We start from the raw sequence: 27,370 nt of genomic DNA, 5'->3' as shown, positions 1-27,370 counted from the left end.
ATGAGGTTCACTTTGGATAATGGGGATGAAATCATCTTCAAAAACCTTCACGTACCGTGCCATCAAAGAATATCGCCCCAATCATTCCGTGACAGAACTTTGCACAGTCATCCGTTGAGGGTGAAGAGACTTCTCGATCGTGAAATTCGGATTCCGAGTCCCCTAAATGAGCCAATTTTGCTTATCAACGAACCCATCCAAATAAAACTTGGCTTCGTCGCAATTCCCAAGATGCCCCGCGTCCAACCGAACAGTTTGAATGTCCTAACGCAAACCGTTCAGAGGTCTGGTTAAGATAAATAGTTTAGATTTAGAGAGAGAAACTCGTCTGTGCTGCCGAGTTCCCACGTCACTGGCCGTAGACAGCAACTTAGAGAGACCAGGACACAGTTTTTCAGCACCAAGTATTAGTAAGCGTACTACTCGTTAACCACGTGAAACATGAGTCAGGGAAAGGCACAAATTTCTTTAAAGGCATCCTTTTAGGATGGGGCTCGTAATATCCATAGTTCAGCCTGTGGAAATGATGTGAAGAACGAAAAGCGCAAAAACATGAGTCTACTTTTGAGGAATCAGATGATGTAAAATCACTTCTCCCCCAGCCGTCACCGTCACATTTCTCTTCGAGAAGATGAAGAGTGGACTTGGAAAATCTTCTTATTGAGTTGAACTTACTGGCAGACACAACCAGTGACTAATTTTACAGCGACTTCGGTCCTCAACTTCAGGTCAAAACAATGAGATCTAGCTGCGACAGCAACGAGGTGTAGGGACAGTAAAAGTATTTTTACTTTTTAGCTTCAGTTAATTCAGGCTTCATTCAGTAGATTTGCTTCCAGATTTGACGATCAATATGCCTCCAACTCTGGCCACAGTTGCAAACATATACACTACCTTAGCACTGCCTCCCTTTTAGTACTAATACTACGACTTCACAGTACACCTTCACGAATATAATTGCTTTATACCGATACGCAGTTATCAGAATCAGGCCCCAGATAACTTAACCAGAACTGTCAAGAAATAGTCTAGACTGTCAATGTAAAATGATTTATTATACACTTTGATGTAATAAAGTGATTTAATTGTGATATTTCTATAATGTTGTAGATATTGATGTCCTTATACATTAATTTGGATGACAATGATTTAATTAAATCAGATCATCAGAACTACTGTGCACGCCTGTAATCAACGTACCGAACCATACTCTTACAAACTGCTTGTCGTTCACTTTACAATCCACACAAATTGCCTTCAGGAAGCACTTTGATATATTTAAATTTTTCTTCAACGTTGATAAACTCCTCTGTTACTTTTTTTTTTTTTAATTGTAAGTCTGCATTTTACACCCTGTCTACTTTCGCCATCATGTTACTTTGCTGCCTAAGTAGAAGGGACAATCAAATGAAAACGAGGCAGATGAAAACAAAAACTAAGTTAACTTTTCACTATTTTAAAAGTAACCGCCGTAACTGTTAATATATCTATGCCACTGTGCGGAAAGAAGGTCAGTCTCTACATGGATAAATATTTGCGGTCACCTAGGGAACCATAATCGTACCAGATGAGGACATCTTCGCCCGAAGCAAATCGGGGACCACGAATGTCTTTCCTCATGGCTCAAGACATATGCAAATCAAATCAGATGAGACTGGATCTGTATGAGTGTGGAGTGTGTATGGACTTCCCAGTAAAACTTCTGCTGCCCCACATATTGATAAGGTTGGTTCGATTATGCTGAAAAAGTTTCACTGCTAAGCCCTCCCACATCCTCCGAACAACTACGATCTCTCCCTATGTTTTATCCACATTTTTGAAGATATGAAGGACGGTATTCGTCCCCGTCGATTTGCTTCGGACGAAGAGATGCATGTCTGGGTACGATCATGGTTCTGTACACATCCGCAAACATTTTTCCATGAAGGCACTGACTGTATCTCAGTGAGATAAATGTACTAATGGTTATGGCGATTACTTTCAAAATAATAAACACTTTACTTACTTTTTGCCTACTGTCTTGTTTTTGTTTGACTGTTCCTTATAGAAAAACTCATCGACTACTCCTAGTGTCTGACACCCTTAGTATTGCCTGATTTAATACTACTGCATTCCATCACCTTTGTTTTACTTTTGTTGTTAATCATTTTATAACTTCATTCCAAGACACTATCTATTTCTTTCAGTTGAAGTTGTAAGTCCGTTGCCGTCTCTAATAGAAGCACAGTTTCATGGGCAAACCTCACAGTCTTTATCTCTTTTCCTTGACTTCTAATTTATTTTCAAAATTTGTCATAGCTTCTTTAGTTTTTGCTAAATCTACATTATCAATGGCTTGCTGTAAATCCATAAGATCTGTAAATGTGTGTGTACTTTTCTTTAGAGTGTCTTCTTAAAGAATCGTAGGGTCAGTATGGGTTCGCGTGTTCCTGCATTTCTCCAGAACGTAAACTGATCTTCCCCGGCGTCGATTTCTACCAGTTTCTCCATTCTTTCGTCAATAAATGGAGTCAGTATTTTGCAACTATGACTTATTACAATACTGGTTCGGTAATATTTACACCTGTCGGCACATGCATTGTGTGGGACAGGAATTATTACATTTTTCTTTAAGTTCAGGTTATTTTATCTGTGCGATTATCGTGCACACAACATGGCATAGTTCCGTCACCGCTGGCTCTCTGAAGGATCTCAGTAATTGCGAGGGAATATCCTCTTCTTCAGCAGATATCTTTCGACTTTAGTCTTTCTGAGGCCTGTCAGATTCTTCTAGTTGTTTTATATCTTTCATTTCATAGTAATCTACATCCTCTTCTGTTTCTGCAATATTGTCAAATGTTATTTATTTCCCTGTATGTATATCTCATATGTCTTCCAACCCCCCCTTCTTTCCTGCTTTGCCATCTGAGCTCTTAATGTTCATACGACTGCTTCTTTATTTTTTATTCTTTTCCAGTACGTCCATAGTCATTCTTCCCTTCACAGCCTTGAATTTCTCTACAGCCACTGGTGTTTTGTCAGTTTGCACTTTCTGTTAATCTCATTTCTAGACGTTGTTTTTATTCTCGTTGATTGCTTCATGTTCTGCATGTTTATATTTTTCCCTTCGTCATTTAGAGTAAGTATCTCAAGCGCTATCCATGAATTTTTATCTGACCTTGCTTTTTTGCCTATTCGATCCCAAGTTACCTTCGCCATTCAATCACGTTGCCCAATGTTAGTTCTTAAGCTCTCAACAACCTCTGGTTCTGCCAAATTAGCTAGGTACTATGTCCCTAATTTCCTACGTTTCTGCAACTTCATCGTTTTGACATACAGTAAATAACAAATAAATTATGATCTGCACGTCTGCCCAGCGAAATTATTTTACAGTTTAAAACCTGGTTTAGAAACCCCTGTCTTCTACTTACACAATTAACTTGAAACCTCACGATACTCCAACTCTCTCTACGAATACAACCTTATTTCAAGAATCTCAAACTAGGTATTAGCAATGATCAAATGGAGCTCGGTTCAGAAGTCTACCAGCTGGTTTCCTCTTCCATTCCTCTCTCCCAGTTCATGTTCTCCTACTATTATGACGTGTTTTCTTTTCTCTACTGTCGAATTCCTGTGGATCAATGTAGTTAAATTTTCTCTCCCTAAACTATCTGAATACTTTCTATTATCTCACCACACATTCATTTAGTATTTCCGTCACCTGCGGAGGTAGTGGACTTAAATTAATGAGCCAGAACATTGTGACCACTTCCCACCGTGACGGTGGATGCTGCCTGGTGGCATTGCGGGCACGTGACACGGCAACAAGGATCGCAGGTTCGAATCCTGTCTCGGGCATGGATGTGTGTGACATCCTTAGGTTAGTTAGGTTTAAGTAGTACTAAGTTCTAGGGGACTGATGACCTCACTACAGCGCCCCACGGACGCCAGCTGATAAGAGCAGTATTATGCTACGGGAGACGCTCTCGTGCGCTGGCATAGTACCTGTGTCAGTAATCCAAGACCCACTGACAGCGGCGAACCACCTCCATTCCTTCATGCTTGTGTCTTCCCCAACAGCGAAGTCATCTTTTAGTAGTGTAATTGTTCGCGTCTCGGAGCCAGAACCGTGCTGTAGTAGCTTGGGCAACATTATAGTGGCCGGCCGCGGTGGCCGTGTGGTTCTACGCACTTCAGTCCAGAACCGCGTGACTGCTAAGGTCGCAGGTTCGAATCCTGCCTCGGGCATGGATGTGTGTGATGTCCGTAGGTTAGTTAGGTTTAAGTAGTTCTAAGTCCTAGGGGACTGATGACCTCAGATGTTGAGTCCCATAGTGCTCAGAGCCATTTGAGCCATTTGAGCATTATAGTGAACTCACGTTGATGTCTGGGAAACCAAATTCGCCTGACGTAAATCCTAAGACAGCCATGTGGGTCGCAATCGGTTCCATCTCTACGTACGCAAATCAACGGCCGCTTATTTACACGAATTACATGACATATGCGTAGATATCTAATGCCACATCTCTCCACAAACCTACCAATACACTGTCGGATCCGTGATACGCAGAATTCGAGATGTATTTCGTCCCAAAGACGAACAAACAAGCTGTTAAGCAAGAGGCCATAATGTTTTGGCTCAGAACATTATAAACTTGTTCTGTTGCGGCGTGCGTTGGCTGCTTTCCCATTTTGGGTAATGTAATGGGTCCACTATGCTATTCATAGTAGCTTACACGCATACCTTTTTTGTTGTTAATCATTAGACCTGCTCCCGCTTTGCCCCTATTAGATACGGTATTAAAACGCAATTAACCACAGACAAACGTCTTCCATCTGTACAGCATTATCTTTGACAAATGACATTACGAATTCAGGTAAGATGTCTCCAATCTTGTAACGATTCTATAAAAACGTAATACGAGCCGTTTCGAATACGGGAATTCGCCTGGCGAATATACTGTGTTCCTTAATTAGTTTTGTGTTTTGTCTCATACGCTGCAATGAGTCTGTGCTAATGAATACCCTCTCCACATTGTGTTACACCTAGATCAATTTGTAAATACGAGATATCTCTACCTGTACTGTAACTTCACCAACTGGAGAAAATGCTCTATAGAGTTTTATATGCGATAATACGTCTGCTGTCAGTGGAACAATGTTGACGTTACAAAACTAGATGCATAAATTAAAATTACAATGAACATCCTATATAAAAAGGCGGTCTGAATCCGAAAACGTTGTGAGATCTAGGAATCGTTATATAGTGTGGTGAAATTAATTAGGCCACAAGGATTTATGCAGACATAGCATGACTGTGCGACTATGCCATCAGCCGTGGGCTTGTAAAGCCTGTCTCTGCATATTAACTGTCTCTACCTGCCGTGCATATAAAGCTCTCCTACTAACCACACTCAAGATAAGATTCGCTTGAGAACGTCACATTGTCCTCCAAATTACAGTCTTCACTTGTGAAACTTTCCATCTTATTTGCACCATTGCTCATAACTAAAACCAGTCCACAGTTTCTTGTCTTGTGGATCACTATTTTCTAAGGTCTGCTGACGGCAGGAAATCCAAAGTCTGTATTTTCAGATAACTCCAACCCAATGGTCTCCATTCTTCTCTCTACACTTTGTAATAATCTCCTTGTCCACATGCACTGTTCTCATTACGATATCCATTCTACCGAAGCACTGTATGTAGTGTTGGAGTCAAGCATTCAGGAGGTCGCATGCAGTTGAACCATAGCGTTTTCGATATCTGTTTCATCGGTACACTACATAAGCGATTCTGGCATCCACTTACAACTCATTATCATGCGCATACTCCACCAAGATCTAGAATGAAATGTTGGAAGAACTTTTTACAGTAAACATCTGAACTAAGTGAAACAGCCAAGGAAGCCAGAGGAGAACCGCGTGCAGCCAAAGTAAGTTATCTGCAAGCAGGCGTAAAGCCAGTAGAATGCTTACCAGCCGGGCACAACTTAGACTCTCGCTCATGGATGTCACTGAATAGTTAATGAACGGGCGTTGGCAAATCTACGGAGAACCTAATGCAATGCGGATACTTACAGAGGTTAATACAGACAGCCAAACACCTGTCTTTTTATATTGCCTTTGCCCTGCAATGAGGAGCAGTTATAAATTTCTGGGCTCAAATTTTGGTGTGGATATACACTACGGGCCATTAAAATTGCTACACCACGAAGATGTGCTACAGACGCGAAATTTAACCGACAGGAAGAAGATGCTGTGATATATAATGCATTAGAATTTCAGAGTATTCACACAAGGTTGGCGTCGATGACGAGACCTACAACGTGCTGACATGAGGAAAGTTTCCAACCGATTTCTCATACACAAACAGCAGTTAACCGGCGTTTCCTGGTGAAACATTGTTGTGATGCCTCGTGTCAGGAGGAGAAATGAGTACCAAGACGTTTCGACTTTGATAAAGGTCGGATTATAGCCTATCGCTATTGCGGTTTATCGTATCGCGAAATTGCTGCTTGCGTTGGTCGGGATCCACTGACTATTAGGAGAACATGGAATCGGTGGGTTCAGGAGCGTAATACGGAACGCAATGCTGGATCCCAACGGCCTCGTATCACTAGCAGTCGAGATGACAGGAGTCTTATCCGCATGGCTGTAACGGATGATGCAGCCACATCTCCATCCCTGAGTCAACAAAAGGGGACGTTTGCAAGACAAAAACCATCTGCACGAAGAGTTGGACGAAGTTTGCAGCAGCATGGACTGTCAGCTAGGAGACCATGGCTGCGGTTACCCTTGACGCTGCATCACAGACAGGAGCGCCTGCGCTGGTTTACCCAACGACGAACCTGGGTGCACGAAAGGCAAAACTTCATTTTTTCAGAGGAATCCAGGTTGTGTTTGCAGCATCATGGTGGTCGCATCCGTGTTAGGCGACATCTTCCTCAACCCACATTGGATACAGAAAATGTCCGACTGCTTTCCTGGCCAGCACATTCTCCAGAACTCTCACCAATTGAAAACGTCTGGTCAATGCTGGTCGTGCAACTGGCTCGTCACAATACGCCAGTCACTATTCTTGATGATCTGTGGTATCGTGTTGAAGCTGCATGGGCAGTTGTATCTGTACACGCCATCGAAGCTCTGTTTGACCCAATGCCCAGGCGTGTCAAGGCAATTATTACGGCCAAAGGTGGTTGTTCTGGGTGCTGATTTCTCAGGATCTATGCACCCAAACTGCATGAAAATGTAATCATATATCAGTTCTAGTATAATATATTTGTCCAATGCATACCCGTTTATCGTCTGCATTTCTCCTTGGTGTAGCACTTTTAATGGCCAGTAGTGTATATATAAGTTCTTTCTAATTCCTCACCTGAAACTGTAAGTTTATAGAATCTTGTATGTATGCTTCTGACACGAGTAAATAAATCAATACAACAAGAATACAGGTTACACATACTGCCTTTTGGAACACAGCAATCACCTTGTATGATTTATTTTATTATATTCACTGTCCAGTCACATTTATGCGTTCACGTATCAAAAGCATGAACCTTTTGCAGCGCGGAACGCTGCGAGGAAGTGAGTAAATGTTTCTGGAAGGTACTGACAGGGACGCGGGCCCATCGCGACTGCAGTGCCGTCGAGACCTGGTGTTGAGGACGTGGCGCGAACAACCCGATCGAGATAGTCCCACAATTTCTCGATTGGGATTATATCCGGCGAGTCTGGTGGCCAGGGGAGTACTATAAACTAATCCCGGTGTTCTTTGAACCACGCACGTACACTGTTAGCTGTGTGACACGTTGCATTGTACTGCTGGTAGATGCCGTCGTGCCGAGGAAAAACATATAGCATGTAGGAGTAGATATGGTCCCAAGAATAGATTCATATTTGTATCGATCTATTCCAGAATGACGAGACCACCCAGGGAAAGGTACGAAAACATTCTCCAGGCCATAACCCTCTCTCCTCCGACCTGTACCCTTCCGATGATTATTGCACAGTGTTTGATTTCAGGCGTCCCACGCTGTACAGGCCACCTGTCGCCATTCAGTGGACGTCCAAGTGCGAGACTCTTGTGACAAATCCAGTCTTCGTAACCGACGAACTGCAGTCGAAATGGGTGCATGAACGATGCCAGCTGTTGAGGCCTCGACGCAGCAACATCCGTTGTAGGGTTGTTGAGGAGATACTGTTGTTAGCACTTTCATTTATCTCGCTGGCCAGCTGCTCAACAGTTGCACATCTGCCTGTTTGCTTCTGTCTCGGGTTCTTCGGCCGACGTTCGTCTGGTGATTTTACTGACGTTTCGCCAGAACGAGTGGCTGGCACTGTCAAAGCTTCGCCCTCCATTGCCGGTGGTGAAACATTGACAATGCCGGCCACTCGTGCTGGCGAAACGTCAGTAAAATCATCAGGCGAACGTCGGCCGAAGAACCCGAGACAGAAGCAAACAGGCAGTTTGCCAACAAGTGGCCACGAAAGCCTCTTTGAGTTGCACGTCTATTCAGCCGTACTCGTATCTGCAGCCATCATTCATAGTCTATGGCCTGTGGCGCAACACAGTTGCATCGGCAGAAGTTTCGGATAGCGTCAATTTGGAGTGTGCGGTATATATATTAACTACGAAGGCACGCGAACACCCATTTCGGAAATGCTTCCACCCTTGGCTCAAAAGCAAATGATCATGCCGTTTTGAACGTCTCAGATATCGCTCCGTTTTTGCATGACTACTGGGACTGCAATATTTTACGTGTCCCCCTAGCGCGCTTTATGTACCCTCTACTACTACTGTGGCCACCCCTGCCTCTGTGTGTGGTTATAGCACGTTTCCATCGAATATAGGGAGTAGTCGCAGTGATGTGACTGGTCTGTGTATTTCAGCCTGACGTCTCATAAGTGATACCATTACGGGCTTCGGCTTATTACCAAGTGATCATCAGATTAGATTAGAAACAAGATGTATGGAGATAACAAGTCGAAACTGATAACTACGCTACCTGTGTTACCTGAAGCTGAAATACATTTAGTGAAAACGATCAAGAATAGCTTTGAGTAAGTATGTTGATCTTATTCCACGTTACCTTTAGAAATTCTTTGTTTTTGTTTTAACATGTATCTGTCAAATCCCTTTTTATATGTTTGTTCGGTACAAATTTGGGAACTGATTTTCAACTAACTTCCCGAAGAGCTGGAGTGTTTAAATTTGCAACGTAACTCTGAACCAGAAGACAATGCAGTATTAACTCGCTTTCCTGGATGGTACATGGCGGAGGGTACATTGTGTACCTCTGTCACTTCCTCTTTTTAACATGTTTCTATTTGGTCGCTTTCCTGTCTGTCTGCCCATTCAGTACAAATTTTGCATTTGGCTATAAAATAATTTCCCGATGAGTTTAAGACCTGAAATTTTAAATATCACTCAGAGCTGGATGACAACATTATATTAAGTCACTTTCTTATCTGTCTGTTCGGTATTAATGAGGGGGGAGGGGGGTAGGGGAAGTTGGTAATTCTGGCATCTTGGCTGGCCTGCAGGACCGACGTGTTGCGTGGGTAGTATTGGCATGTGTTGCAGGTGGTACGTCAGCGGACAGGCGTAGGTGAGGAGCGAGAGGTGGAAGAAGAGATGTGTGCAATATATGTGACGTACATGTGCATCCGCAAAGCTGTCGGTAAAAAGTAGTATATATGTAAATATTTTTTTAGATAAAAATATAATCTCTTCGAAATTTTTGATATCCATTGAGAAATCTCACAACTACAAGACTACAAAGAAGAAAATATTTGTTTAAGTAAAACATAATTTTTAATATGATGCGATTTTAAATTGGGCGAAGAAACAGAAAATAATTTCTCCTATTTTCATGCAGATTCCTTAAGCCAAACAATAGTGCTGAAAGTTTTGCTTGTGAATTTTTAATAGATGCTATAACACTTGCGATTTTATAACAAAAAACGTGGGAGCATCATGTAGGTAGAAGTTCGGAGGTGAACTATTCATGAATCAATTATGTGGCCCAGGTTTATTATTATTAACCTTACGAGTATTGTCGTATCCAGTAATAACACACAAGGACATAGCTTTAGAGCTATACGTATGAGGTTAGAAATCTGTGGGGGCTAGGAGAAATTATTTTTCTATTTTTGGTGTAATTGAAATATGTACTCCATTGATTTCTATTTACAGAATTACTTAAAAATATGCTACTTAGCTGCTGGCAGCACTCCAGCCAAACACACACAGACACACACACACACACACACACACACACACACACACACACACACACACACACACACACACTAACACTGGGTGATCAGTAGATGACACCTGAGAATGACGGTGAAGTACTCAATTGGAAAATCAGGAGCCTCTTTTCGATTTTCGAGCCTCCTATGCATACGTATATTGATGGAGCCTGTTCAGTTGCCACAAGTGAGTTGTAACCCAGTGCCTGTGTTTGTCCCAGCTATGGCCCAAAGCAGAAGTGGCCGTGGCTATGTACACCCTTGCTACGGAGCGTGTGTAAGAGACAAGAGCGCCAAGCGACTGGCAGACAGGCCGGAGCCGGCGGCGTGACGTCACTGCCAGCCGCCTGCACCGCGCCGCCCCCGCCCCCCCTACCTTCCACGTTGAGCAGCACGGCCATGTTGATCTTGGGCTCGGTGTTGACCTGGCACTCGTAGATGCCGGCGTCGCGCGGCTGCACGTACTCGATGCGCAGGTTCCACTCGTCCGTGCCCTCGGGGTGCATTACGTTGAACCGAGCGTCGCCCGTGTACGTGAAGATGCTCGACGTCAGGATGTGCAGGTCTCGCTTGCGCATCCAGGACACCTGCGAAGAACAAAACAACAGACGGCTGCTTATCTGGTCAAGAGGAAAGGAAGCTTCGAGCTGGGCTGGGTAGTAGCTATGGTAGTTAAAGATCGACACGGGTGTACTGTCTCCCATTATTCAAAATGCTTCACAGCAGAGTGAAAATTGTGCAGACAGAGACGAATTTACGCACTTACAACGGTAAGTGACAACATTACTAGCCTTCACAATGGAACTATTAGTAATGTAACCATAGTTGAGCCAAAACAGCTCGTAAGATACTGAGATGTTATAGGTCAATCAGAGAGCTCTTCCAGCCATTAATGCCATACGACCATTTTATTTTTCTGAATGATATGATAAGCTGGACTCTTCAAACATACATATTTCTTTCGTTTGTTTCACAAATGTTGACACCTTTCTCTCGCTGCAACGTATTTCATTTCAGGAAATGTACTTCCAATTGCTAATATTAACCACCATCCACTGTGTACTGGTGTGACGACAATAAAATCTTATACAAGTCCGGTACTCGAACCCAGGTTTCCTGCTCTACGCGAGCCGTCACATTAACCGCTTCGGCTATCCGTGCACGAATTGCGCCTAGAAAAAATTGTTCAAATGGTTCTCAGCACTATGGGGCTTAATTTCTGAGGTCACCAGTCTCCTAGAAATTAGAACTACTTAAACCTAACCAACCTAAGGACATCACCCACATCCATGCCCATGGCAGGATTCAAACCTGCGACTGTAGCGGTCGCGAGCTTCCAGACTTTAGCACCTAGAAGTGCTCGGCCACAACGGCCGGCTAAAGCACTGGCGGCTGCCTTCTATAACGAGGGTACTGGAAAGTTGGTACAACGCTGCGTCAAACGTCTAAGTCGGCTAGGCGACTACGGAGATAGGTACCTGGAAGCTGTAGCTAACTGTTGCAAATAAAACAGTTTTATTACCACTGTGGGTTCCATTTCGCGATCCATCTTTCGTTACTTTCCGAATAGCTCTCGTATTAATAAAACGGACTGTCTGTGACAGAATGCTAGCGCTAATGTTTCCACATCGATCTCTTTCAAAGGCCACTTCTCGTTCCCGGATTGCACAGTACTCACAATTTACTCATAAAAACCGGAATTTCGCTCGTTCGTTCTTCCCAGTGGTTCGCGATTACACTGCGACACTCTACGGCCGAGTTTAACCCATTGTTTCGCAAAATTATCATATCTGTTCAGACTCCCATATACCCACGTCCGAAAATGATAAAGGCTGAGTTCCTAACTGACTTAGGCTGTAGAAAGCAATTCCCTTAGTCCACGAAGTATGCACGAATGCCGCGCGGGATTAGCCGAGCTGTCTCACGCGCTGCAGTCATGGACTGAGCGGCTGGTCCCGGCGTAGGTTCGAGTCCTCCCTCGTGCATGGGTGTGTGTGTTTGTTCTTAGGATAATTTAGGTTAAGTAGTGTGTAAGCTTAGGGACTGATGACCATAGCAGTTAAGTCCCATAAGATTTCACACACATTTGAACATTCTTATGAAAGAATGTACTGTCCTCTGATTAAATGATACACATCATAGACAATGCGATATTAGTATCAAACAGCACAATCCCAAGTCTTTTACATCTAACCAATCACAACGTAACTGCTTTTATTTAACAATTTATTAAATGAACATATTTAGAAGATCCACAATTATCAAAATATCTCCTTCCTTAAATGACAGAATTATAGCAATTTTTTTCTTCTTTCCCCAGTTCCATAAACTTGGTAGTTTCGCTTTACAAATTTCCGCAAGAGTATGATTCACTCTCCCTACAGAACCGCAGTTCTCACGCTAACGTATTCTCAGGTAATACATGCAATAGTATTCATTTATTAAATACTTCTCATTCGCCCTATCATTCACACTAATAATGAAACCTATTAAATCAACAGTAACTAATTAAACTCGTCGCTGTCACAGAAGATAACGTTTCGTTTTCGACGTACTTATTTCGACTTTTTTATCTGAATAATTTCAATGTCTGTAAGATGCTGACACCTTTCGGACATAGCCGTAACTTCTTGTGTCAAATTAGAATAATGACTCATGTATGAAGTTGTACAAATGGCTGTGAGCACTATGGGACTTAACATCTGAGGTCATCAGTCCCCTAGACTTAGAACTACTTAAACAGAAGGACATCAAACACATCCATGCCCGAGGTAGGATTCGAACCTGTGACCGTAGCGGTCGCGTGGTACCAGACTGAAGCGCCTAGAACCGCACGACCACTACGGCGGGCATGGTATGAAGCTGGTGCTCGCTACTTACAATGGCGCGATACAAGGTGCTGCACCTCAGTAGGATGATTAGAACTCTTCAGGATGTTGTACCGCGGTACTATTATTATACAGAATACTTTAGTGTAAACTTTAAGGACCTTCCTAAGGCCAAGTCTTGCCCCGTTTCATATTTTCGTAACGAACAATGTTACAAGGAAGGAAATCATACTGGTCACGTCTTCCTGGTAACTAAAATAACAATTATCTCCATGACCTACGTAGTTAAGTTAATTTTCTTAGTAACTTTTTTGTACTGCTTCTGGACAAAAAGTTGTTTGAGGACGTCAAGATAGATGCCAAACCCTCTCCACTGTAGTGGACAATTTATCATCAGCGGCGTGCTAGATCTAAAATAACTTCAGCTTTCAAAGTGTCCGCATTTCCCCTATACAGAGCTTCACCCGTCTGCTGGAACGGTATACATACTCAGTGTCAGCTAATTAGAATCGGATGTAGTTTTCGTGACAGGTTTGTATTCTTGCGGAGCCTCCTGATTGACATTGTTTCTCCGAGTCCCCCGTGGAGAACGACTGCTCGGCAGGTCCTTGTGGGACACCCTCGCTTCTTTTTTATTCGGTGCGGCTGTCCCCCATCCCGCGCCCGACCCTCACGACTGCCGCCCCCCCCCCCCCCCCATCCTCTCAGAATCGGGGAGAGCACTCTCCGCAGAGCCAGACAGCTTTGTTTCCAGCCAATTGGAGGCGCACGCTGCGTGAACCACGGCCCCTGCGCTTTCCTGTCCCGATGTGCATTTCTGCCGCTCCGCCGAGCGCACGGACCTCCTCACAATTGCGTCGCGTCCGCAGATGCGCGACGCTCCCGCGCCCTTTTGCACGATAAGCAGACGTCTGTCCGACTGACGATAACACGAATTCCCGTCGCAATTTCTGTCCGCATTCGGCTTCCTCCACGGTTTCAGGTGCTAGCATCGACATTCCACAACACAATAACTTCGGGTATAGCACCTCGATGTTCCTGTAGCGCTATAATTCGTCCGTTAGTTCACAGAGCACATATCGCTGATGACGAGAACAGCCTGGAAGATGAGTTTCAACACTTAGTTTTCAGAGGGGAAGGGTATGCTCCACAATACATTCGTAAGGCGCGATGAGTGTGGCGATGTGTGTAGGCGATCCCACGTTGAAGAGGATGCAGGGCTGCGGCTGGCCATTGTAATATTAGTAATTCTCACCTCACAGACATTAATATACGCTCAATAGTAAACGCCTGACGGCCTAAAGTTATCGAACAATTGTAAAGTAAAAGAAATGAACCATGGCACAGTACCAACAGAATCTATTATTCTTTATCTTTGCCGTTCTTGCGCGGTGCCTGTAAATCTCTATGTACATGTATCGATTCATGATATAAAAAAGAATTCTGTTGCTTCAAGACAAATCAGGCATTGGACGTCTCACCTTTTACTGTTTATATTCCATAAAAGGCGGACGCGAACTTGCTGCGTTCCCCATCGGTATTTTATGTTTAATGTGAAAATATTCAGTAAATATACTAATTGTTATTTTTTTCAATCAGAAAACATGTAGTTTCTTGTAACTGACTACGAACAGACAGCATCAAGAGAACATTTTGACTGTTATGTATAAAGCATTTGAGCATAATGGTCATCTATTGTAATTTAATATGAAAAGGTACGTAGCATTAAAAATGTGTGTCAAAGATAGGTGTACTAATTTTAGTAAATTAACTTTGATGTTTTCCATCTCCTCATCTACGTGAATGTCAATTATTTTCTGTTAGTTCATTACCAGAAATTACGATCACACTGATGGGCCGAACCCAGCATGAGGCAGAAGGAACGTTATCGTTTTTCCTATTTCTGAATCAGCTCTCTTTTCTTTAATTGTGTAGTGTTGCATTTCTTTTAAAGTCTATAAATTTTCTGGTCCCTTAGTGTTGCTCCGGGTATGACTACATCCCGACTATAAAAATGCACAGAAATGATAAAGTTTCCTCCGAACGACCTCAAATAAATCAATCTGCTGCTCTTGTTCAAAATAATCCAACCAGGTATTTAGTGCTCAACAAATGTTATTATAATAGTGTAATCAGTCCCTGATTCTGTGGTCAAGTGGCCCACCAAAATAACCACTTTTTTCAAAGTTTTTCAAAAAGTATAAAATAACCATCCTTTTTCTTTTCGCCCCCTAAGGGCAACGCTACACCATAAACTTGTAGAATTAAGGAATACCAACAGCCGTACTTTTTATAGAACATGTCAATCATCTGACCAATTTCGACACTACATTAGTGTCATCTTCATGCCCCTGTGCCAAATGAATGGTGATAGCCAACCCTCAGTACATATGTAAATCAAAAAATGGCAACTGCATTCAGATTAACACAAAATATTTATAATAAAAAATCACTTTCGAAATTCAGTAAACTGAGGCATAGCAGCACTGAATCAAATCTGAAGGTCTTTATGGAGCAGAAACTTCAGTTTTAAATAGAAAGAGGGATACTGAAGAAATTCGGAAGAAGGAAAGAAAGAAAGATTATTAGGAATGTATTAGGCTCCGAAATTACTGATGTAGAAACTTAGAGGCTCAGAAGTAATAAGGAAATAGAAGAATGTACAGAAATACATGGTGACATGACAAAACAAAGATTTAAATTTTACGGCACGTTAAAAGAATGGCACCACTAGGTTGAAAAATAAACATTAGAATTCTACGAAAGCAGAAGTAAGGTCAAAACTGAGCCAAATAAATGGATCGCCGCGATTAAGGAGGATCTTAAAGTAGCCGGTATAATTCAGGCAGACGTTACAGAAAAACAATCAGACAAAAGATATTTGATTGGTATGTCGGTTAGAGGGAAATTAGAAAACGGACTGGAACACCGTGGTCTGATGAAAGAAAGAGAGTTCATTACGAAAGGATGAAACAAATTTGGACACAATGGAACGACAACCAACGAAAGCGACATTGACTGATTGTATGTCGCATAGTCCCATTGCGACCATAAGTGAATAATAATAATAATTCATAAAAAGTACAGCTGTTTCTATAGATTATTTCTGCAACTAAAACCTAAGGTGGGCATAAAAAACGAAGAGGAAAGGCCGGCCGGTGTGGCCGTGCGGTTCTAGGCGCTTCAGTCTGGAGCCACGGGACCGCTACGGTCGCAGGTTGGAATCCTGCCGCGGGCATGGATGTGTGTTATGTCCTTAGGTTAGTTAGGTTTAAGTAGTTCTAAGTTCTAGGGGACTAATGACCACAGATATTAAGTCCCATAGTGATCAGAGCCATTTTTTTAAGAAAAAAGAGAAAGATTTAAATTCACGGTTGTCTTGCCATGTATGCGAAAGCTGTCGTTAAATATAGGTCCATTCCAGACTGAAAACGAAGCCAAAGTGATATTTCGCCCTCCAATGAAGACGTACTTTATCGTTTTGTCAAATATGACTTGATTCTCTGCTAGTCTAAGGTTAACAAGATTCCCTGCCTTTGATTTATCGGCCAGATGACTCGTACAATCTTAGAAGAGATGCATCGAACACCGTTGTGTAATGTTCGTACCTAGTCTTTCAACAAAGGCAATAAGTCCACAGGAAAAAGTAATATGTTGTGAACAGACTTGTGTGAAGTATTTCATGACCAGCCGCAGGCAGGCAGCCACAGTGTGGCGACATGTGGATCAGAGTAACTTACACGCAAGGGGATTGCAAGACGGGGCTAGTAGCGCTCAGTCGAAAACTTATAATACCCTTTCTAAGGAAATATTTTTTATTGTGATTAAAAGTCCATGGTATCGATTAATCTTCAGAGATTTTATGTTAATCCTTATGTAATAACAAAAGGCACAGCCTTCAGATTTTTCAGACCGGCTAAGGGAAGACAGAATCTTTGCATTTGTTTCTCTTCCTCACGGCGTCAGAATGTAAGGATCGTGGGTTGTTTGTATAAATTGTGTCTAATGTAAGGAACGATTTTTACTTACCAACGTTTATTAATAGGCTAGGTCACATTTAATTTCAATATTTATTGTGTTAGATGTTTTTTTTTTTTTCACCTTTTCTCGCGGGGAAGACGCAACACTTCGATGTGCCACCGATCTGCCATTGACGTGATTTTACTATCATCTTACAAAGTTAGTTTTTGCTTATCATATGACATGGGCATGCAATCACTCATTCGGAGAAGAAGGCTAACGTATTTTCACAAGTTATACAGCATAAAGCGTTTGCCCAATCACAACAAGCAATTTACATTTTCTAAAAGTCCACTGGTCCACATCCTTCGTTGCGCCGCACCCAAAATCAATCCGGGACACTTACAAACTTGATTCTGGTTAAGTTTTACTTAAAATATTAGAGTGAGCATAGGAGGAAGCCAACTCACAAACTGCACATCACAGCCGTGATTATCGTAGCGGGTGGGTCGATTTCACCACACAAGGGTGAGACTCTGGTCATGGGCGACGTGTCTAAGTGCCAAGCTTAGTGAACGAAATGCGCACCAGAGGCATAAGAATAAGTCTCTAAAGTCTGACTTTCGAGAAAGGGCGCAATTCTCATCGTCGGAGTTCAGCAGCACCACCACGATGCCAAGAAAGCGCCGGGTAGCCTGACGACTCAGCATCGTTAGCAGCACTTAGCTCTTCACGAGACTGGTGTCACAGCACCGACGGGTTGCCACCCATTCCTGCTGCTACCAACGCTGAATTCCTAGTTGGACTTAAGGACTAAGCGAAAATTGTAGCAATTGTAGTCCGCCCCCTGACAGCAGCGAATCGAATCTCACGCAAGGCCGTCTCCTCGTGTCGGCGAAGTGACGCGTAAAGCCGTCGGCACACGGACCGTTAACGTTGAGCGTGCTGATTAACGCTCAGAGATGATGCGACTTGTGCACACGGTAAGTGGGCCCCAATGTCGTGTATGCGATCACAACGCATTCCAGCGGCAGTTGCGGAATGTTCCTAGTTCGTAAATCCCACTGTTTACTACACGGGCTAGGGTAAAATTCCCACGTTAGATCTATTAAAACGCACATTTCCTCCATCGTCCACGGAAAGGAAAGTACCATGTCCAGTCAGTAAGGTCACAGGCTTATAAAAGTTGCATTACAAACAGGGTGGTACAAATTTGGAATACTCTCCGCCTAAGATAAACATTACTTCATCATTACCACATTTTAGTAAAACCCCAAGGTCAGTCTTACTTGATCACTGTTGCTACACAGTAGCAGAATCCTTGCAGCATGTGAATTACGAAGCATAAAAGAAAAAGGAGCAAAATATCTTTATACAAGTAGCGCAAGCTGCCCTGTAGATTAAGCCAATCGAACAAAGTTACCCCTCAAAAAGAAGGTGAACTTATATTTACATTTACATAACAGCAAATATTATAGTATATACTTACATTAACCTTATAAAAACGCGAATGTGAAAAAAGTTGGATGTGTCGAGACGCGAACGACCGCCCCAACAAGCAACACAATACGGATCAGTGACGCTACTGTTAGGAAGAGAAGATTTGGTAGTGTCTAGACGCGAACCCTCGCCCTAACAAGCTTGAAGATACGGATTAGTGAAGCTACTCATTACGCTAAATCAAAAGCACACTACTTCCGCCCAGTGATAGCATGTTACCCGTTGTTGAAAACCTTAATTGTAGATATGTTACTAACTGAAATTTATTTATAACAAATTGTACCCAGAACAATGCACCTTCAGTGTGTCGCTGCCTTCAAATAGCATACTCTCATATACGGAAGTTACAATAATTCTTTTACCACGAATATGATGTTTCTCATTACTTTATTAGAACGAATCATACAGTTAGGCCGGTATTACACTATCAAATTTCTTTGTCCAATATCTTTGTCAAATATCTTTGTCAAAGAAATTTGATGCTGTAATAGGGAACTTTGTCGAATGTCAAATATTTGATCAAATCTAGGGCCTCGCTGTGGATTTTATCAAAGAAGTCGCTGCTCTTGTGTTCACTGCAATGTGACTTGTTACCACGTGGAGCGCTAATATCGCTGCAGCGTTCTGTCACAGTAAACATTGCCAGTAAATACAATTGGTGTGTACCGACAACTACAAAATTAATAGAGATGTATGAAGCTGAGTAGGCGCTTTACAAGGTGAGGCACCCTGAATACAAAAATAGATTAAGAAGATTGCAGATCTGACCTAACCTAACATAACTCTGTGCTGTAGCAAGGAATCGGAGTGTTACAGTGAGCCTGTCTTCTGCAGATATAGCAGTTCTTGAGTGAGTATTGTGCTTTGTAATATGAGAATACACTTCACTGAGCACATGCAGAAATGTATGCTCATCCATTCTTAAGTAATTAATGTACGACTTGACGTCCTCCACTATAAGCTCATGTAACAAGATTTGTTGAATGCTTTTATAGTGTCGTCGTAAAACCCACGGCTTCAACCAGCAACGTTTCCTTTTTTCCCCCGCTTCTCTTCCGCATGTGGACACAGCGCAATTGTGGTACATGCAACAACGAGTTGTTGTTGTCAGCCATTTTGAACTTTGACGAAAAGTATGATGACTGTGTAATACCCCTTTTTAGCGCCACGTCAAAGATGTTTGTCAAATATATTTGAAGAATATTTGATCACATCTTTGATGATACCTTTGACAAAGAAATTTCATAGTGTAATAGCGGCTTTAACAACGGGTTTTCCAGTCAGTCTCAATTTGTTGTTGCTCAGCAACGGCATATATACGTATAGGTTTGAAATGAATGACAATATGGCGCCACACAACTCTGTACTGATGGAAGACGGCGTGCGTGTGACGTAGATGGCGTTGTGCCACCTCATTGTTTAACGCTCAGACGCGCGCTCAGAATATCTGTCATGCCAGATATCGTTCTACACATTAGGAAAGACTCCAGAACGTGCTATTCCAGGCTGTGACGACAGAAACTCGGCACGCTCAACGCTCAACGTTCGGATGCGCGGTCCGTGTGCCGACGGCTTAAGGAAACCGAGGAACCGCCGGGGCTCCACGCCGCTGAAGGAAGTACAACACCATGGACATCGATGATCACGGCCTCCAGAAGCTACTGGCCTACCACAGACCTGCTTTTAGCATCGCACGGCGTCACTGAGCATCTATGGCGGAGTCCGCCGCCATTACGGCAGCGCCGGCCACGGAAAACAAATGGAGGCACGTTTCTCTTGTTGAGCCATGACATGTCATGTACTGGAGGTAAATAAAGTCATTGCTTACTCTCAACCGTGTTTCTACTGTGCACTGCAGCTCGTCACCAGTGCCAGTCATCCCTCCTACTGCAAATGCACGCTTCAGAGTAGTGTCAGAAGACTCAGGGTAGTGTTTCAGTAGATAAACCACATACTATGTGGCCCCTAGATTGTCAATAACATTGTGCAATATTCTTCATCGCGAAATATTATTGCCTTTATATGAGAGTGAATTTTTTGCAATATACTGTGCTTTATATTAACGGATTTACTGAAATTAGAGTTTTATTTAGCAAAGTGCTTAGACTGTAAGTCTCCGGTTAATATACAGTTTCTTTGTCAGTTAAGTATTGTATTTACTTTGCTCCATTTGTTGTTTTGTGGAGTGGAAATGGCTTCGAAATCAGCGGAATACGAGTTCATTTGACACTTATTGGTAGTATATAGCGGTTTGCCAGTCTTTGAAACGAGTACGGTAATGACAAACAATCCAGATCATTGCTGTTAGTTATCATCAAAATACAGGGAAATGTACTCAGTTGCAGCTATGCTTCAGTTAATAAGGAAATTAAATTCATTACGGAGAAATAATGTGAAAGAACTGGAAATTACTTTGTTAACGTCTGAAGGCCCCGACGTAGTTTCCTCAGACTTCCTGATGACTACGACCATATGGAGGGGAAGGTTGGTTGGGGGGGGTGGAGTGGGAGGGAGGGGCGGACGCAAATGTTCACTTCATTTAAGGACATTGTGTTGTGACGAATGCCGTTACTTCATAAACACAGACAGTGTCGTCGTTAGTAATATAATCACGCCTGGCGCTTCTAAAATGAAGATACAAAGTAACATTTGCCTTTCTATATTTAGTTTCAGGAATGTGCGAGCATTTGCATTGTGACATTGGTGGCTTAGACTGGCACTGGAAGCGTACTCGGACTGCCAAACTGGTTAACGCGACCACCCATAACAAGCGGGAAATCCTGACCCGCCACCCGTCTTCATGTGTCACCAGTGGCTGACGCTAATACGTAGTCACAATATGTGAATTCACTTCATGAATACAGATTCCATTCTGTAAAGGTTAATTCGTCGTCTTATGTCAGGTAATACTCGTATAATGAAATGTTTATGAAATATTGGAGCCGGCTGCGGTGGTCTTGCGGTTCTAGGCGCGCAGTCCGGAACGGTGCAACTGCTACGGTCGCAGGTTCGAATCCTGCCTCGGGCATGGAGGTGTGTGATGTCCTTAGGTTAGTTAGGTTTAAGTAGTTCTAAGTTCTAGGGGACTAATGACCACAGCAGTTGAGTCCCATAGTGCTCAGAGCCATTTGAACCATTTGAAATATTGGAATTTTGTTTCGAATATGTTTTACGTCGAATGTCCTGATACATCAAGATCGCAAAAAAAACAGTATGAAGGGTAGATTTTTACTAAAACTGCAGCTACCAAAGAAACAGTATTTCAAAGATGAAACAGGAAAGTATGTTTGTAGGTGGCATGAATAATCACGAGGGCGAGTTTCAGGTCCCGTAAGCAGCTTCCGTACACAGTATAGCTTAAAACGACTTTAGAGGAACTTAAATACGCAAAAGAGGTTAAAGAAGAAAAACAATGATTACTATATCAGATTCACCCTCAGCACCGATACTGTCAAATATGCTACAATGTCAACAACACCAAAAATTATCTTGTGTTTCACACTATACAAGCAGTTCATTAGGTTCTCCGCCTAAAAGACTGTCATTATATTCTGGACTCTAGCCAAGGAATCTGTGTACACTGGTTCAACGAAATTCGATAAAGTGGCACCTGCCGATTGCCCACATACCATACGAACTAGAGTCAGGGCCCGATAGAATCAAACGCTGCAGCGGCCTTCTGAAATTAAAGGTAGACACTACACCACAGTGGTAAAAAATCTCCGATCACGTCCTTGGTACTACAGATAAAGCAGAAATTTTATAGTGAAAATAATACGTTTTCAATACAATCACGGGAGATAGTGACAGCATACCTGCCTCCCCGATATGATGCCATCTTTCTCATTTGAATGTGGCAGTGAGGAACCTGTCAACAACTTTCTCTTCAACTGCAAAAGAAAATAGCAAGAATACACGATACTGTCGCTGCATGCCATGTTCTCCGGCAGTGCATTACTAACAAACAAGCAAACCGTTTCAGCGACGGAAGATGCTGTACGATTTTACAGCAGAGAGGAAAATAAGATCTTAAGCGATTTTTTATTTTTTTTTGTAATATAGTAAGTGATAGCTTAGCGTTATCAACAGTCTTTTGATATTAATAAATGTATTTTAATTTTGTGACATTACGGACTAAATTTAATGTTAAATGAAAGTAACTGTTAAATTTTTGTTATAATGGTACTTGAATCGCACGTTTACTATCAAAGGTTTCAGGCTACCACATGTTTAAATGCTAAAGCATCAATCTGAGGCTGGCTGTGTAGTTCATGTTCAAAAGGCATTAATACGTTATGAGAAAAGTTAATAAGCAATGTAGTTGTGTTAGAATAATGACTACTGATTTCAACTTAGTAGTCCTTTGTATCTACCTTAGCTGTAGTTAAATACGGACCCAGTTGGAGCAATTCAGCACGTGATTACTGAAGAACCAGAAGTCTGAAATCGTTGATTGAAGACGGAAGTTATGAAATTGGCTGTCAGACCTAATACTGTTAAGAGTCTTTATGTGTGCTGAAAACCAAGTAATCCAATGTTCGCGTCGTAATGGGTACTAATGTAACCTACCTTATATTTTTACGCGCAGTTAAAATGGAAAGCGCTTGTTCCCGACGGGTTCGAATGTCGAAATTAGGTTGTGCCGTGCCGCGTCGTCCGTCCAGCGATGATGGAAAGGAGAGAGAGGGGGGAGGAGGGGAGAGGGGGGCAGGAGAGGGGGAGAGAACTGAGGGAGCCTCTGCGAGCAGAATCGACGCCGTCAGCGGGCGAAGCGCCGCTGAAAGCCGAGTTAATGATTCAATTAGGCGGACAGAACGCGGGGATTTTCTGGTCGGCTTGAGCTCACGGCCGCCCCCTCCATTTACGCTTATTCTTCATATTGAAGCTGAGGGATCTCAAGAAATGGTCTCCATCGATTTAAATATTAGGAATATTGTGTTGAGGGAACCCCAAGAAGGGCAGCAAATTTCAAGTTCTGTCAGGAAGGGGCAGAAACGTTGATGACACAAGAATTTTTTAGGGTAGCTACGTTTTGGGATGACCGACATTCACAAAGCTCATACTGACTAGAAAGTAAAGTTATGGGACGAATATTTGTCGCCATAACAACGGGTGGAATTAGAGGTTTTTGTAAAGTGATGAGCGAGTCTTCTTACTGACGTCTCAACACACAATGAATTCCTTCAAGACCGCTTGAGTCTAAAATTTGTGATAGCATGGCACAGCGAGGAAATCAGCATAATCCAAACTCCAGTGCCACAGCGGAAAACACTGAGCAAGGCAGTACAATCATGCACCACCGTAAGCATGCCACTGGCCCATTCTCTTCGGCCTTCGCTTTCATGCAATGATCCCATTCTGAGTACTCCACGTTTCCAGCGCCTCAGCAGCTGACTCACTTCAGTTTTCATTGGCGAACCAGTATCCGTATGTAACAATCATATCCGAAGATGTGCGAGTAGAATTGGCACACTGACGGTTCGGTACAAACTTAATTACGTAGATAGAGAGTTCATCCAAGCCATGAACATTGAATCTCGACGATTTTTACCTGTTATCGATATCGGTACGAGTTAGACGTATGTCTACTCATTCGTAAGATAAGTCGTAGTAACAAATGGTCAAAAATATTTTTTCATATTATATCATTAGATATTAACAATTTTCGGACTTTACCCTTTGTTTTACTGTTGAGCCGTACTTCTTGCCGAGTAGCATCTTCCTAGGTTGACGGAAGTTAGTTTGCGAGTATCGAAATATATGACATAAATGGCCGTATGAGTTGATTAACATAGAAATCTTAATTTCTTCCACGGCCAAGGATCTTATTACGTGACATAAATTTCAGCTAGATACGCCTGTCCATTCCTGAAAGAAACTTGTGTTGACAGACAGATAGTCAGCCAACAAATCACAAAAAAAAAAAAAAAAAAAAATATTCCCTTTACAAAGGGAAGAGGACGTAGAGGAAGATGGGAAGGGTGATATGATATTGATGAAGAATTTCACAACGGATTGAAAGTTGAAACAGGGCCCTAGGAGCAGACAATATTCCGTTAGCGCTACTGATAGCCTTGGGAGAGCCAGCCATGACAACACAGTTCCATACGGCTAGCAGAAAGGGGGTGTTGACAGATGTGAAATTACCCAACTGTCAGTTTAATACGCCACGGCTTCGAAATACTAACACAAATCTTTTACAGAATAATGGAGAAACTGGCAGGCGCTGACCTCGAGGAGGATCAGTTTGGATTCAGGGCAAATGTAGGAAAACGCGAGGCAATATTGACTCTACGACTTGTAGGTCAAGGAAAGAAAAACCTACTTTTACAGCATTTGTAGACTTACAGAAAGCTTCCGACAGTGTTGACTGGATTACGCTCTTTAAAAAAAATGGTTTTAATGGCTCTGAGCACTATAGGACTTAACATCTGAGGTCATCAGTCCCCTAGAACTTAGAACTACTTAAACCTAACTAACCTAAGGACGTCACACACATCCATGCCCGAGACAGGATTCGAACCTGCGACCGTAGGGGTCGCGCGGTTCCAGACTGAAGCGCCTAGAACCGCTCGGCCACAGAGGCCTGCTACTCTCTTTCAATTTCTAAAGGTGGTAGGGATCGAATGGCTATTTGCATTTTGTACAGGAACCAGATGGAAGTTATAACAGTCGAGGGGCACGAAAGGGTGGCGGTGGTTGAGCAGGGAGTGAGACAGGGTTGCAGACTACACCCGATATAATTCAACCTATATATTGAGCAAGCAGTAAAGGAAACAAAAGAAAAACTTGTAGTAAGAATTAAACTCAAGGGAGAAAAAATAAAATCTTTGAAGTTTGCCGACGACATTGTATCTTTTGATTGCATTTACTTAGAAGCTTCAATTATTTACACCTCCGACAGACCGTGGACATTAACGTGTGACATAAATTTTAACAGTTGTACAAACAGACAGAGACAATAAAGTGATCACGAAGGTTTCCTTTTCATCGGTTGAGGCACGGAGGATGCTATTTCGGCGGTCCTGAAGGATAACTGGTATGGAATCTGAATGGAAGCTAACGTCTGATGAAAACCCAACAACGAGAAAATGCAGTTAGAAACAGCGACGTTCTGTGTCGATAAGATACACAAACCATATTTCTTGTAGGAAATGATACGTCGCTTGGGAAACAATGGAAACCAATTGTTGTGTGATTTAAATGCCTAAGTCAAAGCCAACAATAATGTCAGGGAGGAAAAATATGACTGTTAAACCAGGAGGAATTAAGAAGTTTGAACGGCAGGTAATAGCTTCCATCATTTTTGGAAAAACTTATTATTCCTCACCCGTGGCATACAACTCATCTGGATAATTAATGCTGATGTCACAAAAGGCCACATGGGCCGGTCACTGTAGTTGTTCAGTTTATCTAACATGAACTGACGTTATGAACAGCGACTTTGAGATTATGGCGATCCATCTCATATTCTGGATGTGAAGCCCACAGAACTAAACTATCATGTCAACGTAGAAATAAGTAAAACTTCCAGTTTATGTTTTGAAAACTATGTACACATCTACATAAAAGAGTAGTTAGTATAAGTGCAGGTGCTTTTGTATGTGACTGAGACTCCTGTACTGAAAAACATCAATTCATTGTTTACTTCATTTTACAAATTAAGAACTGCAGCTCTTAGGAGTAGTACGCTTTTAGGTCGGTTAGTACGTCCAAGTACATGTGTCAAGAGCAGGCTATTAATGCTTATTTTCTCCTGGGCAGTAGGTCTGGTGTTGAAGTTTGGATGCCTGCACCAAAAACGATTACCTACACTTACAGGCGTACTCCACTCAGTGTACATTAGGACCACGCAGAAAACATGACGTAGTACAGTACATTATGTGACATTTTTGTGGGAAAAGCGTTCCATGCAGAGAAAAAAAAAGCAACACACATACAAAAATATAAACACTTATACCCGTTACATACTGTATGCATTATTGCAAAAAGCTTGTCACACAACAACCTTAGTTTCAACACAATTTTGTCTTCCCAGTATATTACTCACCTGAACCATAGATACTTCATTATAATTATACATATGATATTATTAAAATGTAAACTGTATAGATAATTTTGAGGTTGCTATGCATGTATTTTTGGTATCTGTGTAATGCTTTATAAAATGTGGATGTTTAAAAAAAATACAAACGTAATGTACTGCAAAATTTAGGAAAGAGCCAAGTAAGTATTCAAGCACTAAAGGTGAAACTGAAATGAACTCTGTAGAGAATTTTGATAATGTTTCACACAGTCTGTTGCTGTTTCCATACCGTATAATTGAAATAAGTGGAATTTATGTTGAAGGGGCTTTAGACTCAGTGTTTTACGCTACAGAAAAAATAAAGTAAGAATGATGTTTTGAATAAAAACTTTTGATACTGAAAATTTTTAGTACGTGAGACCACCTCGATTAGTATAGGAAATGAGACAAATAATTGTTTTGGTTCGAGATAATTAAGGTAAGATGGGTGAGAGTCTTGTGATACCAAATAGAGATTGGAAACAAGAGGTAAGAAGATATTATTTCTCCAAGACCATATTACAATCGAAAGATACGTCGCGTGAAGTATTTTTATGTTGTGCAGATGTATTCGCTTTTGTAGCACCGCTTATACGTGCCTAGAGGCAGTCACTAGCTCATTTTAACACTCCGTGACACATTATCTGAAACCAATAAATGCCGGGAAAGGGTGGTCACAGAAAAGTCGGCGCAAACAAGCTGAAACTCGTCTCAAGGAAGCGAAATCTGCAGCACTCGTAGTTACAAGGGCGAATGCATGTCAAACCGATCAATACTGGCTG

General features: G+C 42.2%; 1 protein-coding gene across 1 annotated transcript in view; it reads right to left on the bottom strand.

The window, feature by feature from the left end:
- LOC126281509 (hemicentin-2-like) overlaps nt 1-27,370 on the bottom strand; it is a 2,121,475-nt gene that overhangs the window by 88,271 nt on the left and 2,005,834 nt on the right. Inside the window, exon 4 of the mRNA XM_049980531.1 lies at nt 10,612-10,822. Coding sequence (XP_049836488.1) covers nt 10,612-10,822 — 211 coding nt within the window. The remainder of the gene's footprint in view (nt 1-10,611; nt 10,823-27,370) is intronic.

This window comes from Schistocerca gregaria, chromosome 7, assembly GCF_023897955.1.
Source record: "Schistocerca gregaria isolate iqSchGreg1 chromosome 7, iqSchGreg1.2, whole genome shotgun sequence".
Lineage (NCBI taxonomy): Eukaryota > Metazoa > Arthropoda > Insecta > Orthoptera > Acrididae > Schistocerca > Schistocerca gregaria.
This window is presented reverse-complemented; position numbering and strand designations above follow the sequence as displayed.